Genomic DNA, 18,855 nt, shown 5'->3' on the forward strand with positions numbered 1-18,855 from the left:
TGCAACAGCAGCAACAGCAGCGACGGCGCTAGCAGCAGCGGCTACAGTGACGACGGCACACCCGTAAGTACTTCCGAGACTTCCAGAAAGCGTGTAGTGAGGGTTGCGGTGGAGGTGGACGGTCCCACGCACTTCACGTCCAACACGCGCCAGCCTCTGAGCACCACCCTCTACCGCCGGCGCTGTCTGGAGGCTCGTGGCTGGGTGGTGGTGAGTGTGCCGTACTGGCGCTGGAGCTCCGGCGGCTGTAGTCCCCAGGATCAGGAGGTGCTACTGCAGGAGCTCATGAGGCAGGAGGGGCTGTTGCTGAGAGGGGACCACCGCGGCAGGGTTAGATATCTTGCATGATGTACGTAAAACTAAGCATTGAGATGATCTGTATCTACATGTGTGCATGTTGAAAGGAAACGTGTCCGCTCCACAGCATTATTATATCGTGGTTCAGTGGCACGACGGAGATGTGGACGTGCTGCTGGGTTCCATATCCGTTGGTAGAGGTGCTGAGGTAGAGGGCAAGAATGGGGAGAATGGGGAGACAGTTTTCCGTGACATGGCTGGCCTGCAGTTGCTTGCAGCTCCTACCCTAGCTCTTACCTGGAAAAGCGAAAACGCGAGTGCGTCGCAGGGAGAGAGGGTGAGAGGTGCGTCGCAGGGAGAGAGGGTGAGAGGTGTGTCGCAGGGAAGCAGGGAATTCGTCCCCTGCTGTTGCTGTGGCGGCTGGATGCTGAATCGGTGGCTGTTGTTACCGTTATAGGACGTTACCAGCTGCAGTCCAGACGTGACAATAAGACAGTGAAGAGGAGCCAAAGAGCTGTACGTAGAGTGCTAGTCAGGAGGAGGAGGAAATTTTTTTGGGTGGCTTTGGTGGCTTACCTCCATATTTTTGGACTGAAATTTGAAACTTATTGAGTGAAGCTCCACATCTAGCCCCGAGACCATGTCTGGCACGTACAGCAGTATGCGGCATGTACAGCAGCAAGTAAATACATGTACAACGGGTGGTGAGGCGATTTGTAGCACAGTATCGATTCTCTACGAGGCCCAGCGCGTGTACGTGGCACATACACATACACGCAGCCAAAACGATGCCCACAGCTATGTAACGTAAGCCATGTAGACGGCACCTCACGGCATGTGCCTGATTAGGAACCATTGTTCTGTTGAAGCAAACATATGTGCGTACAAATCAGATATCATTCCTAGGCCAGGGGCATAAGGTCTTGGGCACAAGGTGGGCGGGTAAGGCGGAGATATTACCAACATCTTATTTTAGGCGTAGTCGAAAATGTGGTTTGAAGACGGGCGTCAGAGCGGCGTCGTACGGTGCGGTTGGTTGGTTGTTGTATTGAGCTGCGGTTTGCTCGGTGGTGTTTCGTCTTGTCTAATTATCTTCCTGGTGATCTCGGACTCGGCTGCTGGTTGATACGAGCTCTTTTTACCAGAACAGCTGCTAGCTGCCGCTGTTATTGTCCGTTGGTCAGCGGTGTGGGTCTGGCGACCTTTCTTTCAAACGTTCCGCTGCAAGGCTGACACCCCCTCCCAAGTGTGGGCGAGGATGACGCAGCGAGCGTACCTGGGCGCGGCGCTTACAGGACAGCCTCAGTCCGCCAGCCGGTCCGGCTCCAAGCGGCCCTTCGCCGCCACGCTGGCCCCCGGGGTTGGGCCCCCAAGAGGAACCCCAGGACATCACGTGCCTAATCTGCAACCAGCGGGGCCACCACTTTCGAAACTGCCCACAACTCCAGGCCATGCCCCGGGACCAGCAGCAGGCAGCGGTCGACAGGGCTCGGGCGCGCTTGCGGGCGGGCGCCCGTGGGGCACCGGCATCAGCGTAGGTCGCGGAGGCGCCGGCCGCCGCTTGCCCCCTCCCTGGAACGCCACCGGAGCGGACCCATCAAGGCGGCCGGCGCCCAACAACAGGCGGACGTCGCTGCACAACGTGAGTTCCATAAGGGGCTGCTTGTGCACCCCGTCCCCGTTGGGCCTTGCGTGCGGGTCGTGAAGAGGCCGAGTTTGTAGCGCAGTGTGCCTTGCTTAGTGCGCCTGTCAGTGTTTTGGGGAGGGACTACTCCGCGTTGCCCTGTGTTGGGTCGTACCTGCCTTGTCCGCGAGCCGGCGTTAGAGCTGCCCTCCCCGTCGGGCGATAGACAGGGCGCACACCGCGATATCGGCCCCCTCCTCGGGGATAAGGAGGCATCCTGGTGGCGTTTGTGTTTTGGCCAATCTGGACTTGATGAGGGGGGAATTCTTGAGGGATCACCCCAGGCGCCTACCCCGGCGGTTGGTACCGCTGCACCACTTGCTTGCGTGCGGCGGCGGGGATCGGATCAGTGGCCCTTGGGAGTGTTACGGAGGAACTGGCACAGCTGGCCGTGGCGTTACACGGCAACGCGGTCGCAGACAGCTCATCGGTCACCTACGAGTCGGGGCGGCGACGGTGCAGGGCAAATGCGAAGCCGCTGAGGGCGATGGAGTTCACCCAGGACGCCTGCTGGCTGGTTTTGGGGTTTTTCGGGATGCTCCGGAGGAGTGAGTTGGCGGCCCTGACGGTGGGCTGCGTTGAGGAGTTGCCGGGAGGGGGTGTGGGGCTGCAGATTGTACGTAGCAAGACGGACCAGAAGGGCACGGGGGCGTTGGTGTGCCTGGCAGCGCTCACCCAGAGCGGCATCCCCATCGCTCGCATAGTACAGCGGCACCTGGAGTGCGTGCGAACGGCCGAAGTTCACTCCCCGCTCTTCGTATGGGGAATCACTGGGCCGGGCAAGCGGGGCTCGGCTTGGTGGCGCGGGGATTTCACTAGTAGGCTGCATGTGTTGCTGGGAGAGTTGCAGGGATACGAGCCGGAGCTGAGGCTAGATCTCACTAGGATATCGGCCCACAGCTTGCGCAAGGGCGGGACCACCACGGCTACCGATGCTGGGGTGTGTCTGGAGGAGATTAAGGCGCACAGGCGGTGGAGGTCTGATGCGGTGCTGGTCTACTTCGCCGGTCCGTGGCTGTGAGGCGGGCAGTGGTGGAGCGAATGTGGCGCGACTGGGTGAGGGGGGATGTTTCGCTGGGTTAGGCGTGGGGCCAAAGTAACCCAAGCGAGGCCGTCGGCTGCCTGCTGGTTACCAATGTGGAAGAGCACGGTAGCCCAGAAGGGCCAGAAGGGCCGCACGAAGTAGCATGCGGGCTCTGGCAGGCAGGCTGGGCGTCTCTTCTCCCCAACCATATGTCCACGTCCCCGGTGCCTTGTTCTTGTTAGTTGTGCTGTAACGAACGCGTTTTGGGTTTCTCGTCCCGGTTCTGGGTCTGGCTAGCTGCTCAGCCCGGATTCAAAAGGAGGGGTGCAGAGATTAGAATTTGCCGCCTTGCCACGTTGCACATCCCACCGAACGGTGCTTTCCTGCGCCCCGAGCAATCGTGCAAGCCAAACAGGATTATACGACACTATCGGTACACATTTAAAACGGGCAGGTTTTGTGTTAATGGCGCGTATCATTTTTCGTATTCTAGCAGATATCACGGCAACAGAGTGTCTGCTCGTTGTAGCCCTTCTTTGGAAGGCGCCGTGCCTCAAATTGCAGTGCATGCTTTGTAATTCTGCAGTCTGCTGGGATATGTCGGTTCCAGTGCGTCTGTTGAAGCCAGGGGATATTCCTGCATCACTGAGACCGCTCAAAGCATGATTCTCAAAATGGTTCCTCCGCAAATTTCCTCGCCAATATAGCGGAGCTCCATGAGTACGCAGCGGATGGAGCTCGGGGACACGTCATTGCACGCCAACGGATAACGATGACGAGGTGGCGGGGGCTCTTTTCAGCGAAATGGGAGGGGAATTACAAGTGCGTGTTGTTAACGCTGGTTGTCCGTGGTGACTACCGAGGAAGGGGTGTCAACTATCGTCACCGATGTTGCCAACACTAATTCATTCGCGCTGAGGTTCTTGAAAAGGATTGGGTCTAAGCAACTTGGGCGGCTAACGGCCGCGGCGTCGAGCTGGAGCTGAAGACTTGCATGGTCAGGGAGGCAGGTACACTACCGCTGACAGCTGGCGCGCCAACGTGCTTACGTCGACAGCCGATGCAGTCCAATCACATGCTTCGCAGCGTCTTAGTTTTGAAGCCCACCTTCCGACGCTGGTGTGGCCGGGTGCAAGGAGTCGGTGGCCCTCGGGGTGGTCAGGGTGGCGGCCCTCGCTTACAGGTTGCCCTACTACTCCCCCTGGCCTTTGCTAAAAGATGAGGAAGTGTTGATGGACATCACGAGTCGAGCATAAACCTCTAAGCTACCGTCACTGTTAGGGGGTTTCATGCCGGCATGCCCGGAAGTGGAACAGCAAACCAAGCTCTGTACTAAGTCACATCAAGTACCTTGCCTTATCAAATCACCGACAACACGCTCGATTCACACGCAGGCGCCTTCCTCACAACCAACTCCATGCAAGCACCGAACACACAATCCATCTAGGCCGATGTTTAATTTATTCATTCACAAGTGGCGGGATCATATGCTTTACGAGTGTATCCATGTTCGTGTGATGGGAGGAAGGACTGAAGGAACAGCATATTCAGCTCTAAAAGGAGCTAGGCGGATCCAGCGGGGAAAGGGGAATATGATGCACCACGCGCACCACACACAGAAATCTGCAGCACCTTTTGCGGTTCTTGCTCATGCTGCCGCACCGTAACCCCATCTTTACTTTCTTGCTCTTCTCATTGCGTTTCAATAACCTTCGCCTCCAGGTGCACTATGTGCCACAAGAAGGCCCGGAACCTAGTAACATGCAAATGTATGTATGTACCATGCGCCACCGCGAAAGGCAGGCCATGCACAAGCCATCCTGAACGAGAGCCAAAAGACGCAGTCGACCATGGCAGGCGTTCGTCCGTTCGTTCAACAACGCATTCGTCAGTCCATTCGTTCCTTGTGCTCACAATTTCATTCACATAACACACTGATGCCCGCCCCCAAAGTAGTGCTCCGCTTTCCCCCCAGGAGGAACAAACGGCCCTTTGCCGCTCCTGAGCCACTTGACGCCGTCAAAATGCACATATGCATACGGAGGAGGAGAAAGCAGAGTAGGGAGGAGAAAGAGCCCTGCCAGACTGACAGGCGCCCCTCACCTTTTGTGGAATCCTGCTGTGGCAGACATGCCAGGGCTCAGGCAGTATGGGGCCGGCCTGACAGCTGGGAGTGAACCTGCGGGTCAGGGTTCATCCAAGTCCAACACCATGACGCCAACCAACCGTGTTGGTCAGCCCGTATGCAAAACGTTGGAAGGGGGAGCAGCTGTGCCAGGAGAGAACGGCAACAACCAGGTACGTGTTGCATGGCTAATTAAAAGTTCACAAGCAGGGATGAGGGCATGTCGGCACCGTGGGCACCAGAGGCCATACAAGCGCCACCCAGAAGGGGGCCAAGTGCACAAGAGCGGAGTTAGGGCGGGCCGGGCAAGGCTTACGACAGAGTCGTCGTGATATTCACTAGCACAGAGCAGCAGAGCCGGGGATGGAAGCGGGGACCGGGGATGGAAGCGAAAACCGGGTGCCAAATGGCTCTGCTGCTGCAGATAACACGTCCCACCCATTCTTTGTGAAAGGGTTTTCTTTAGAGTTTTTAGGAAACCTAAAATCCCTAGAACACGAACCACTTCTCCCCCCCCTACGACGGTGCCTCACACGCACACCTTAGGGACCACTTTCGGACACCATTTCTTTGCATTTCTAGCCCATCGCCCGCCTGCCCACCCACACAGACTGCCAGCCGTTTTCCCCGCCATGTCCCCGACTGGCTGCACCAGGTCCTGACTCACTCACCGTGCCCCTGACTGGCCGCACTGGCACCCGGGCTCAACCCCACAGGGCCCGCTTCCTGAAGCAGCTGCCCGTCACCTGGGCCCTGCAGTTAGTTCACAACGTCCATCCAACGGCCACACGTTTTAGTGTTACCGCACATCGGTTGTTGTCAGTCACCGCCGGCAGCGCAGGAGCAGCAGCTGGGAGATAGAGCAGGGTGGACAATCACTTGGTACTGCTACTGCACAAAAAGCAGCGCTAGCAACTGCTGCTCTCGAAAACAACCATCAAACTCATGGATTGCCGTTTAGACGATTATTTATTTATGATAGGATGTCGATTTGAAATGACAGCGCAGCGTGAAGTAGGATTTTGACTTTCCTCCACCTCCTCCTCGTCCTTTTCTTCTAGAAGGGTCGTCCTGACAGCATGATGCGTACGCGTGACTTCACGAGCCACGGAACCAAACACCGGGGGCCCATCTTTACTTTACACGATCAATCACCGACCAACCGACCGACACACGCACACGTACACACCTGGAGTGGCATCTGCCCCGTCACTTGCCCCGGCGGTTGCGGTTGCGGCAGGGGGGGCGGCGGCAGCGGCATCTCCGTCGTGACCGTGCCGCTGGCCATACGCGCCATGGGCGCCATGGACACCACACCGGTACTTCCGCCACCACTGGGGGGGTTGCTGCCACCGCCAAGCGCCCCACTCAGCTGCGAGAAGGGAAGGACAATCGAGTGCACCCAGGGGGGGGTTTCCATACCCTTCAACGGCTTGTCTCCATGAGGGGCAGACGGCCCACAAAGCAAGCTGCCACAGCCCGGGTACCCGAGGGTGGTTTCCATGGGGGCCATACATTACCGTACATTGCAATACTTCACAGCGCATGTGACGGTCCATTTGGGAGCGCCGCCTTCTCCACCTCACTCCGCAAGTCCGACCCGCTACGCCACCTCTTCCTCTTCCCATTCCCCGACTCCGCCATGTTACGTCATTCCTACGTCATTCCTGTACTCGGTTCCCACCGCTTTCGTCCTTACACCCCCCCTCTTTGGCTTTCACCCTCTCTACATATGCAAACGGCCTTCCCACCTGGCTAATCAGGCTGCCACCCGCCGGAGGACCTGGAGCCCCTCCGCCTCCGCTGACGGTACCAGCCGACGCGGCAGCGTTCATAAGGCCCGACAGCGCACCCGCCGCCTGGATCTGCATCTTCTCGTCGTGTGACACAGCCTGAGCCTGCAGACCAGTGCGCGTGCGCGGGAAGCAATACGCGGATAAAGATGCATCCTGGAGGTGTGGGGTGTATGGGGGACAAAGAATAATACACGTCACGAATGTACGGAAATATAACCCGGATGTCACCACATTGGGGGCACACATGTGCCGTCCCTGGCCCCACCTGCATCAGCAGTGCCGATACCGTGGGCATCTGCGCGGCCGCGTTCAATGCCCCCACACCATTTCCAATTTGCTGCTGCTGTTGTTGTTGCTGCTGCTGTTGTTGTTGTTGTTGTTGTTGTTGTTGTTGTTGTTGTTGTTGTTGTTGGGGCTGTTGTTGCGTCAGCACCTCTACGGGGAGTCCTGCCAGAGACAGCAGCTGGGCCTGTGGGGTGGTTGTGTGCGGGTCCGTGTTGGGAAGCGGAGGAGGGGGATGGCGGAAATCTTACAACATAACATACAAAAGGAATCAAAGGATCAGCTGCCGAAACCCGTAGATGTGGGGGATGTTTAGATGTGGAGACGCGGGGACGTGGAGATGCGGAGGTGCGTGCCGCTGAGTACCGCAGTTCGCCGCAACCGCACACGTCAAGCAGTTAGTTGGCCCCTGGGGCACCTGCGCGAACCATGACACAGCAGTAGTAGACCCCCATGCACGCGCCATTTTTTCCTCACCCGCGTCAGAACCCTGTCACCCCGCAAAAACCCTGACGTACCGTTACCCCACCTACCTGCAGGTTGCGTTGCATCGCCTCGGCGTCCGCGCCGCCGCCGCCGCCATTGATGGCCGCCCCATTGACCTGCAGTGCCGTGAGTCCGTTGATTCCGTTTATGAGCGCCAGGCCCGCCGGCAGTGTGAGCTGCGGCCCTCCAGCCGCCGCTGCGGTGGCCAGCAGGCTGCCCACCGTGAGCGTCTGCAGGGGCTGATGAACAGCACCCACGTTCACACCCACTCCGTGCACCAGGTGGGCGGAGGAGACAGCGGAGCCGCCCGACTGCTCGTGTTGCTGCTGCTGTTGCCGCTTCACCCTGAAGGGGAAAGGAGTCAGTTAAAATGAGTATTTAAAAAAAAGTGTGTCTGTTGAGTTTCAGTTCAGTTCAGTGTTAATATTCAGCTTCACTTGAGTGTTAGTTTTGAATTTTAATTGTGTTAGATGAGTATCAACTGATCTTGATAAAGGAAAGCGGCGCGGTGGGAGGAGAGAGGCGCCGGGAGAATGATTGACAAAAGTCGCGGAAGGCCGTACGGACCGGAAAATGGGCCACGGGGAAAGCATGTCGCGAAAACGTGACTAATAACATAACTCATTGCATAAAGCAATCAGCCAGGCAGCAGACCGCAGTACAAAAGGAGCGGGAGGGAAAACGGAGGTAAACAGCTGGAAGATTCCCAAAAGCGAGGTGATGCGGGCCGTGGTGATGCGGGCCACGACAAATGCTTCCTCAAGCAAGACCACACATGCGTGTGCGCCACACTCCGAGAGGGAGGTATGTGTATAAGCATTATGTGGACTATCTTATAGTCCACATAAACAATACTGTATTGTCTCTATATTGTAAATAGGGTCTAGTTTACTAGACCCTATTTACAATATTGGACAATACAGTATGACCGTGGCGGGCATATAACCCCCCAAATAATAAACCTCCGCCGAAGCCGCCGGCTCATCCTTCTCCTAAAGCCGCCGCAAGCCTCCACTGCGAAAAGCCTTACACACCTCTACATGCCTCTCTCCCCCCCATGCCACCGGCCGATCCATCCTCCCCTTCACCTACTTTTGCGACACCTCATACTCTTTCCGCCACCGCGCCACATCCACGCCTCGATCCCGCAGCGTGTTTTCGTGGTGGCGCAGGAAGTGTTTCCGCACACAGTCGGTGTGGTAGGCCGAGTAGGCGGTGCAGGCGTGGTTGCACAGCAGGCAGTTGATCTTCTTGTGGTCAACCACCTGCACCCACATGCACCATACGCAGTCCATGAAATGCAACCGCGCTCCTTTTCAGGATGTACCCGGCCGTACTAAGGTTTGGGGCATAGCCCAAATCCTGACACCCCTGAAAGTTGGGTCGGGTGCCGCTCCGGAGGGAGATACGCGGAGGGGGCGTATTACTGATACGATACGATGCGAGTGGATTGGATTGGATTGGTGTCTGGTTGGAAAAGAGGGCAAAGGGGCATCTCCACGACAATGGCAAATGTTCTCTTCTGTTGCGGATGATATTGAGCACGAAGCTGAATGCTGTTTTAATCACAGTCCAGCTGTTCCCGCCACGCACTGAAGCCTCAGTAAAGGCCTATGTAGTGTGAACCTTCCCCCTTTCAATCCTTTGCACTCCCCGGCCTCTAACCTGCACGCTGATATACATATATATATAGGTTTATATATATAAACCCCCACCACCCACCTCCACCATCTGCATGATTTGCCCCTCGAAAAGCTCCGCAATCTTCCGGTTCATGTCAGCCATCTTCTTCTGATGCTGCGTCTCGTTCTTGAACCTGCAGCAGCAGCAACACCGACAGGTTGCTGTTGCCGCGAGAGGCGGATGGGCGAACAGGCGGATAGCTCAGACGCGCACGCAGGTCCGCACACACACGCAAAGCAAAGCACATCAGCCCCACACCGGCCCCAGCCGCACTTCTGCAACCAAATCATGCACCCCTGCCGAGGACAACACCGCCATGAACACCTCCCTCATACCGCCCATACCCACGCAAGCCCAGCCCCTCTGTTGTCCTCCCGTGCACCTATTGCCTCGCTTCGCTTCGCTCGGCCATTTGGGAGACCGAGAGCCTAAGGCCGCTGCATAAAATCTGTTTTACGACTTCCATCCATTTTCTCAGTTAGTCGGCCCAGAGCCTCCCACCTTCCATCTGCGTGCCGTGTTTTGCTTTCCTTTTTGACCTGGCCTAGACCAGGCACGCCAGGGCCCATGATGCCCTCGCTGCCACTGGGTCGTGCGATGCCCATCAGGGAGCTCATCTGCAAAGAGAGAGGGGCGCAGTCAGGTGGTCTATCTAGGTAGGTGGGTAGAGAGGGAGAGGGAGAGGGAGAGGGAGGGGTGATGGTGGTGGTGGAAATGCGGGGGTTGAAAGTGGACAGCTTGGGCCACAGAACGGTGGTTAGGAAGCAAGACGCGTACTTAAGGACCGGAGTAGTGGGCGGAACGGGGAAACGATACTGCAGGTTAGGATAGGGACCGGGCTTATATCTGCTTTAGTAAAATAATGCTAGGTGCAATAATGCTAGGTGAAAGAATGTTCCATGTATATCTGCTAGGTGTTCTCGTAGAGCAAGTTGTTCTTAGTCGGCCCGGAAGGCTGTGGGGTGGAGAGAGCTGCTGCAGGGCTGTGGGGTGGAGAGAGCTGTCGAGGTAAAACACCAGGGTGGCGGAACAGCAAGCACCCGCACCCACCGTCCCGGCTTCGCCCGGCGTGTCGGCGTCCTCGCATTCATCGCCATCCGCGTCGCCCGCAAAGCCGCCATGCCCGCCGGCTTCCATGTCGTATGCCGGCGGTAGCGGCAAGCCGTACGGGAATCCCGCTGCCGCCAGCGCTGCCGCTGCCGCCTGCTGGTGATGATGGCTTCCAAGGAGAGCCACGGCTGCGCTGTCTGCACCCGTCAGCTGGAGCGGTCCTGAGAGGGCCGCAGGCAGGGCGGGTGATGGAGCGGGAGTGGCGGTAGAAGATTCTCGCCCCGCCGCGGCCGCATCCAAAATGCCTGGGGGAGATGCACATGACACGGGAAGAGTTATGGTCGGTTGGTTTTAAACATCTAAAGCGCGGAGGGGGTGGCCCCGGGAGTTCCTCGCCCTGGAGAGTTAAGGGTCCCCGGCCAGCCCATTTGGGTGTGACAAACAACAAGCTGACGGAACAGGAGGAGGAGGGGGAGTTATCATCATCGTTGGTTGGTAGAGCGCATGACGGTGTGCACGCGCAGGACTGCACGTCCCTATCCTGAGCGGTTGTGGCCATCTGGGTTTTAGCGTCCCCTTGCGGGAGGCCCCAATGCCCTCCACAGCAGCTGCGTATCTATAATTGCCGCACCCAGCCCCCCACCCACTACCACCCCCTCCCACCCACTACCACCCCCTCCCACCCACTACCACCACCCTCCCACCCACCCACCCGTGATTCTCGCCCTGATGATGTCCCTGGGCGCCATCTCTTCGCTGGTTGTGTTGAGGTACAGGCGGCACTGCTGGTGGGCGCTCAGCTCGTCATCCGCACCCTGGGCGGCCTGGGCTCTACGGGAGGGGCAGCACGCGCGCGAGAACAAAGGGTGGCTTGGTTTGGCTGTATGGGAAAGCCGTAAAGCACACCGGCAACCAGCTCCAAGGGGGGAGGAGACGACAGAACAGGTTCTCCAAACACTTAACACACACTACATAATTCAACCAAGACGCGTACGGAAGTTCAGCATAGCTGTCTTGCCAAAAAAAACAATACGGCAGTAGCAGTAGCAGCAGCACGTTCAGTGCAAGGAAGAAAAGTGAGCTTAAGAGGACGGGCGGCGGGGCATGGGTATAGCACCGGGGTGGTGAGTTGCACGACGACGCATCGAGTCCATGGGAGGTCCCGGTGCGGGACGGACCAGGTGTCATCCTCAGCCCCACGGAACTGGACTTGGTCTCTGTCCGCATCCCTCAGTCCCTCTCTCTGCCCCACCTGGAGCCTCCGCCGCCTAGCCCACACTCCCCGGCGGGCCTACCTGGTTGCCGACCCGCCGGCGCACCTGGGGAACCACCCTTTCATCCGAACCACCCTTTGCCACCACGCCACCATGCCGCCTGGACCCTGTCCCTGGCCCCCGGGGGAGGGGAGGCTGCACCCACACGTGCCGCACCTGAAGTACTCAAATGCCACTGCCAGAGCGGAATCGCTGACAATGGGCACGAGCTCATTCTGGTAGCGGTACTTGAACAGCCAAGTGATGTTGTGCTCGATCTGGAGGTGTAAGGCCCAGACGCAAGGTGAGAGGCTCAGGGGCGGTGCCACGGAGCGGCGGCAGCACTTCCGATATAGGGCCCGATACAGGGGGGCGGTAGGTACACGCGGGACAGTACGGGTAAGGGATACGACGACGGGCAGCCGAGATCGCCCGGGCCCCGCCCGTGGGGGGTTCCAGGCCAGCGGACAGAGCCGCGAAGGCCCGGCAGCGGCCGCAGGTACTACTACTACTACTACCACTACTACTACTACTACTACTACTAGTACTACTACTACCACTACTACTACTACTACCACCACTACTACTAGTACTACTACTACTAGTACTACTACTACTACACTACTACCGCCGGTGACATAAACGGACACCCAGTGTGCGTCCGCCCTTAATGCTGCACCGCTGCTGCTTCTGGTGTCACCGTGATAGCTAGCGACGATCGTGGGCGGTGGTAGCAGGACCGCCCATCCATTCCCATACCGCCCCATGGCGCCTTGTCGAATGACCCTGAAACCCTTCAGAAGGCCCACCGCTCCCTGCACTGGGCTTGTAACGGGAAAAACCCTACGTCGCGGCTCAGGCCGCCTTCGCCCTCATACGCCACCCACGGCTTTGCATATGGCAACTGCGTCCGAGTCTGAAAATGCTTCTTTATAAATGCCCGCCAAGCCCAACATGCTTGCGTTTCGTTGGCATAGCGTCCCACCCTATTTCCCCCACCCCCAGCCTAATTAACACACCTTATCCTCTACCCTGGAGTTCGACAAGGGAGGCAAGCAAGCAGGCAGGCAGGCAGGCAGCCTACCTGCAGGAATGACCTCAACACCGCTGCTAGCTCCGTCAATGTGCGGGGCTGCGACTCGGGAGGAGGCAGAGTCCATAAGCCCAAATTCTCTTCCACCTGTCATAGAGAAACGGTGGTGTGGAGTAGAAACATACAATAACGGAAACAATATGGTGGCGTAGAAACCTTGTATATGTGGTGGGAAAACATTGCTGAAAGAGACATATATGGGAATATGGTGGAAGAAAGCATACACTAATAGGAAGAGCAAGCAGTCGACAACAAGCTGTCGACGCCGAAACAAACTTGGACCTTATTAGCGAGGAGAAATCCTATGTCCAAGTGCTTCCCTTTGCCTTCTTGTCAGCGCGAAAGGGAGACCGAAGGGGAGGGGTTGCCGTTACATTACCCAGGCCTTTTAACTATTAGTGTAATTTGTGTGCTTCCAATTATTGATTCAACTTCGTAATTCACGCCTTTCCGAGAGGCCCCTTAATCGGCACTTCCTTTTACCTGTGTCACCTTTCGCTTGCCGCCTAGATGCTCAGGCTCCCCGTACACCTCGCTGGTGCGAATCAGCAGGACGCGAGCCAGGGGCATACCCCCTGCGGAGAGGCAGATCGGCGGGTCACACACGGGACAACAAATCGGCACCAGGATGACGGCGAGCCGACTGCCGAGGCTCGCGGCAGCTCGAGGCCTTGGCCCCCCCTTCGTCTGCCTTTGTCGCCCGCTCGTCCTCAGCCGCGGAGTCTCCCGGTGACCGCTGCCCCATAGCCCCCGGGTCGGCCGTGCCAGCAATGTCAACTCCATTCACACGGATACCCTTGGCGACATCATATTTGCGGTCTGTTTTGGTAACCGGAGCGTTTTCTCCGCCCCAACACATGAACACATCCGCCCTAGCGACGTTTGCATGTAATAATCCCCAACCCCAACAACCTGGTGATGCGCGGGTTCCTAACCCTGCACCTCTCCGCTCTGAGCCCCCGGGGGCTCAGCCATGTCGCGAAAACAACGGAAAGCCCTCTAGACTAGAGATGCAGCGGAGGGGGCAACCGGGAACACGCAACCGGGAACAAAGCTTTCCGCTAAAGGACAACGGGGGAGCTTGCAGTTTGTCCCACGGTCGCTCACTCGCGGCGAGATGAGGCACCGTGTGGCTGATGACAAGCAACGTAGTAGCGAGGAGCCCGACCCGAACCGACTGGTGCACTCCCAGGCGCATACAAAGGACAGGGAGACAGATAAGAGACATGGATGGACAGACTGGCAGAGCTTGGCAGGCAGGACGGCGCGGTGGCTTTGATAATAGATGCGTAGGGTACGTACCGGGGAGGAGGTCGCCGGTGACCCGCGCTTGCGTGTTGGGCGAAAAAGTGCTGAACGTGAAGCCGTCCGGGTCCGTGGGATAGACAACACCATCCAGCGCGACATTAGCCAAGCGGAAATAGTCGCGAATTGTGGGCATGTGGAGCTTGCCCTACAAATTGACAGGGTTTTGGGGCACGGGTTTGGTGCAGAGTGCAAGGGCAAGGATTTTGGCAGGATTGTGGATGAGCTGAGGGAGCTCAAGGGACTAATGCTGTTTAGCGTTTGGGGGCGATGACGGGAGCTGGGATCGAGAGAGGGCTTGGGAGAGTATATAATAGAGTCGTAGAGATGTGTCCTATGGCAAAGTGTTGCCTAACGTACAGTAAGGGATGTGACACGTAGCAGGGCTTGGGAGGTGCACACGAAGTGAAGCAAGAAGCCCTCCCATAGGGGAGAGGGGGCGTGCCGGACCCCGTGTTTTCGTGTCCATACGGCGGCAGCTGCTTTGCCCGTAGCTAGGCTTGCAGCCGCTGAACCGCGGTGATCCATCGCTGCCATGTCATGTTACACAGATTTGGAGCCAAACATCCGCTTGCAGGCTTGGCCTGGAATAAGTCCACTGTAAGCGAACGGAACTGCCCCCTGCCTCGCAGCCAGAGCCTGAACGCTATTCGTTCAGCTGTATGAGTTTTATAACATACCTCGATAAGCTGAAAATACGCCCGAGGTGGCGGCGCTCCGTCGGGGCCTTGCTCTCCATATTGAATGAGGACTGTTCCCATCGGACCAAGTCAGCCCCTCAAGGGGGCTAATAGGAGATGCGTCAAGGCAAACTGGCCCTACATAGCGCAGAAGGTCGGGACAAAACAGCTGGCCGCTTGTCCAGCACCAGCGGTGGACTAGTATGACGCTTTTGCAGGTCATCGTGCGCATAATGCAGCCTAGCATCTCCAGTGACAAAAAACGAAATAAAAACGACAAAGCATGTATCAAACGCCCACCGAGCTGCGGGTTGGAACGCGGAACCAGACTTGGAACAGTTCCAAGGCGTTCCACACTGCCGTGCGCAAAAGCTTGCGATCCAAAAAGTCGAATGCTCTTGTGTTTAACTGTGAATACCGTAAGATGATCAGAGCGGGACAAGAAGATGTTCCAGGTTCGCTACCCTTCACACCGTGTCAGAGACCGCACAGCTCTAATGGATGTGCCCTAGCATGCCTCCTAAACCAGAAAGTAAAAGTGAACATTTGTAACTTATAGGTTGGAGACGGAAATGTCTGGCAAGGACCGAGGTTCACGACGTTACATCGTTCGTGCATGCGCAGGGTACAGCAAGCGCCCGCTAGTCAGGACTGAAGAGTCATCTACCAGGCATGGCCTGTTCGGCTAGACCTGCAACTGCGCCTTTGCAGACTGTCTGGATTCTGTCCCCGGAACTAGGCCAACGACCAACTTGCGGACGAGCGAATAGAAACTCAATTGCTTTTGGATGATTAGATCCAGCCATTACCATAACTATTACTGACGCACAAAGGTTAAGCGGAGGTTTAAGTCCACACGGACGCGCACCGGCGGCGAAGCCGACGAGCATCGGCCCCCGTAGAGTCGTGCACTTAGGACAACGGAACCCAGCTTGTCCAACATTCACTCCAGTCTCCTCCTTTACAGCTAGATGTCATGCCAAAACAGCTTACCGGCTTGTGAACGTGAACTGCGCCAGGTCTTGGCCGGCCTTGCGGAAACGGACCCAGCTTATGCGGCGGCTCTTAGTGATCTGGCAGTTATGAAGATAAACCAAGTGAGCTGCCGCATTATAACTTGCTGAGCTCGAAAGGTTTGCAAGCAAAGAATGCACACTAGCTGACCTACACATGCGGCACCTGTTGAGCGGTGGCCAGTTCCGGGGGAAACTGCTCGCCATGGCTTCATTTGTATGCGTATTGACCACACGGTCACGAAACAATTTCTAATCCGGCCTTTGTCGCTTTCCTTTAGGGCGAGGTATCGGAGGCGCAACGCATGTTTGACCGGGTAATCGCTCTGCGGTCTGATCAGCTTGACGCACCAGCGCCATCAACCAATCACCAGTCACACATCCAACCTGCGCAGCGGGATATCGACTGTGATACCGCCTCCTCTCCGCCTCCTCGCAAGTCACGCATCCAGCTACGCTCCGAAACCTGTGTTTTGCCGCCTACCAGCTCGACCTCTCCCTCCCCACTTCCCACCTCCGAACCCGCCGCAATTCCCGCCGTGAACCCGTGCAATAGCATCAACGGCAGCAGTAGTAACGATAGCAGCACGAGGGTTGGAAATACCAGTAGCAGCAGCAGCAATAGCAACACTGCAAACGTCGCACATGACAACCCACCAGTCTCCAGGACACGCGGGTCATCCGGCATGGCGGGCGGAGCCGCCCTCTTCGCCCGGGCCCTGGGGGCCCGGCCCACATCAGCCCGACCCAGGAAAGCCCCCGGCTGTGAGCCAGGCTCTGGAAGACAGACGTCCGTTACATCATCAAAAGCAACAGACGCACCACCAGCAGCTCCAACAGCATCAGCGGGAGCACCAGCACCAGCAGTGGCAATGGCAGTGGCAGGTCCCCCAGAGGGCGCCGACAACGGACCCAATCCTGAAGCCCCATGTGGGGGATGTGGAGCGGTGCCAGAAGCTGTTGCGCCTGAGTGCCGCATCCAAGAGGACGAAGGGGGAGTGGGGCACCAGCAACACCAACACCAGCAGCACTTGAAGCAACAGCAGCACCAGCAGCGGCTTCCCTCCTCCGCTGGCAACGAGACACTTGAGACCGGAGGAGACACGTGTTCATCCTCCGCGCCGGGGACCGCAGCAGCGGCGCCCGCGGGACCAACGGCGACGGCAGCTATAGCAGCAGTTGCAACACTAGCGGCTGCAGCAGTAGCAGCAGCAGAGGTGGAGGATGAGGAGTTGGGCCGGCGGGCGCCGCCGCCAGATTCTGACGTCGACAGCCGCTGGAACGTGTCTGGGGATACCCATACTCATGACCGAACACCGCTGCCTGAGGACCACGAGGCCATGAGCGCGGCTGGGCCAAGAACTGGTGGCGCGGGTGGTGGGGAGACAGATGGCTATCTTGACACGGCGGCTGCGGCTGTAGCTGCCATGACGGCTAAGCCATCTTCGGGCTGGGGCTGGGGTTCCGCTGGAGGTGGCGGCGGCGACGGAGCAGCCGCGGCGGCAGGTTGCCGTACAGCTGCTGGCGGCGGCCGCGCCACCGCCGTGAAAGATTACCATTTGGAGCCCCGGGGCGGCGGCGGCGGCGGCGGCGGCGGGGGGGTTTTTGGCAGCGATGACGCCGGTCCGAATGCGAATGAGACGGACGCTGCGTTACGTGGTGAGGAGGGTAGAAAGAGAGGGAATTATATCCTTGGTAACATTTTTAATCATACCCATTGCCTGTACGGCTTCAGCATTTCAGTCGTCCTAGGGCGCTAGGTGCTGTAGGAGTCCATAGCGATGTGTGTACATACATACATACATACATACATACATACATACATACATGTGTACATATGGGAATGTTTCAACACCCCTAGGAACACCCCACACCACATCGACCCGTCGTAGCCACGGCCCTCTGTCAAGGTTGTGCCAAATGACTCGGGGGTTCAGCTCAGTCGTACAACGTACGACATTTTAACCCGCATCGGATCGGGTTTCGGAGCCGCGGTGGGCAGGGAAGTGGCAGGGAGGTGACAGGGGAGCCGGCTTTCCACCACCCAGCTCAAGAGGACCTCCCGGGTTCTTTGGGCGGTAGGGGAGGTGCTTCAACAACTAACAGCAAAACCGTAGGACTGTCGTACAGCTGCCGTACACATCGTACACACCATACACGAGTAACGGCACTCGCAAATGCCGTGATACGAGGGGATTTAGAACGTCACCACGACAAGATGACGACCGACCGCATGCGCTCCATTTTCAACACATCATGCCGCCGCCAACCGCACCTGCTCCATTTTTTCACATATCCCGCCCGTTATGTGCTTGTCGATACTGGGGACAGTGTTTTCCCTTTCCTGCACCTCTATCCTCAGCAATTAGCACGGAAGTTAATATATTTCCTAAAAGCGAATTGAGTTGACTGTTCTTGCAAAGTATACCAGAAGGGGAGGGGTGGATAAGCGATGATATTATTAACAAAAAAATTACCGCGGTAAATGTGGTAATTACGAAATCGCTGCCCGGAAATCGTGGGCCCGCATGCACCCGGCAACAGGGAGGGTGTGACCAGGGTGTCACACCGCAGCCACCGAGATGCTACCCCCCAGGGTCATGGCTGACTGATCTGCAGATGCGTATCTGGCGTGTTTTTTTACGGTTGTATGAGTAGGTTTGTGCTGTGGTACCTAACTGCCTACCTAACTGCCTACCTAGGGGCTACTGGCGCAAAACGCGCGGACCACACACACACACACACACTAACGAACCACCCACCGTTCCATACCCTTCCACAGCGTTGTTAGGGGAGTGTAGGCATGTGATTGAGGTGTACGGCTTGACTACGGAGATCCGTACATCACATTTGCAGGAGTTCGTATCTGAATTCGCGTCCCAGGTACGGCAAGTGTATTATACACACACGGCGGACTGTGTGCCGTATTCGACTTCCCCATCGATATGTTTTCCTTTTTTAAAAGTTCTCCTCCAGCTTTACATACAGACATATACATACAGACATACACTCGTACGTACTGGTACACGTGCCGCATAAAGCCGTCATGCCGGAGCGAAGCACTTGCACTCTTCCACCCTTGCT

General features: G+C 57.4%; 3 protein-coding genes across 3 annotated transcripts in view; 2 read left to right on the top strand and 1 right to left on the bottom strand.

The window, feature by feature from the left end:
• The window catches only part of VOLCADRAFT_92047 (uncharacterized protein), a gene marked incomplete at both ends in the record, with an annotated part of 31,103 nt that extends 30,852 nt beyond the window's left edge, over positions 1 to 251 (top strand). Inside the window, one exon of the mRNA XM_002951445.1 lies at positions 193 to 251. Within this exon, the coding sequence (XP_002951491.1) occupies positions 193 to 251 (59 nt within the window). The remainder of the gene's footprint in view (positions 1 to 192) is intronic.
• Positions 252 to 1,193: 942 nt separating this feature from the next.
• Positions 1,194 to 14,214, bottom strand: VOLCADRAFT_92048 (uncharacterized protein; the record flags this gene model as incomplete). Its single annotated transcript, XM_002951540.1, has 18 exons — positions 1,194 to 1,199; positions 1,574 to 1,869; positions 4,113 to 4,153; positions 5,109 to 5,124; positions 5,802 to 5,883; positions 6,320 to 6,502; positions 6,882 to 7,028; positions 7,192 to 7,395; positions 7,742 to 8,039; positions 8,787 to 8,959; positions 9,417 to 9,510; positions 9,879 to 9,994; positions 10,428 to 10,648; positions 11,140 to 11,258; positions 11,858 to 11,958; positions 12,765 to 12,860; positions 13,257 to 13,348; positions 14,076 to 14,214. The coding sequence occupies 18 exons, from the start codon at positions 14,212 to 14,214 to the stop codon at positions 1,194 to 1,196; spliced, it is 2,424 nt and encodes an 807-aa protein (XP_002951586.1).
• A 2,429-nt stretch (positions 14,215 to 16,643) lies between these two features.
• The window catches only part of VOLCADRAFT_92049 (uncharacterized protein), a gene marked incomplete at both ends in the record, with an annotated part of 14,813 nt that continues 12,601 nt past the window's right edge, over positions 16,644 to 18,855 (top strand). Inside the window, 2 exons of the mRNA XM_002951446.1 lie at positions 16,644 to 17,430; positions 18,554 to 18,654. Coding sequence (XP_002951492.1) covers positions 16,644 to 17,430; positions 18,554 to 18,654 — 888 coding nt within the window. The remainder of the gene's footprint in view (positions 17,431 to 18,553; positions 18,655 to 18,855) is intronic.

The sequence above is a fragment of the Volvox carteri genome (assembly GCF_000143455.1).
Source record: "Volvox carteri f. nagariensis unplaced genomic scaffold VOLCAscaffold_24, whole genome shotgun sequence".
Classification (NCBI taxonomy): domain Eukaryota; kingdom Viridiplantae; phylum Chlorophyta; class Chlorophyceae; order Chlamydomonadales; family Volvocaceae; genus Volvox; species Volvox carteri.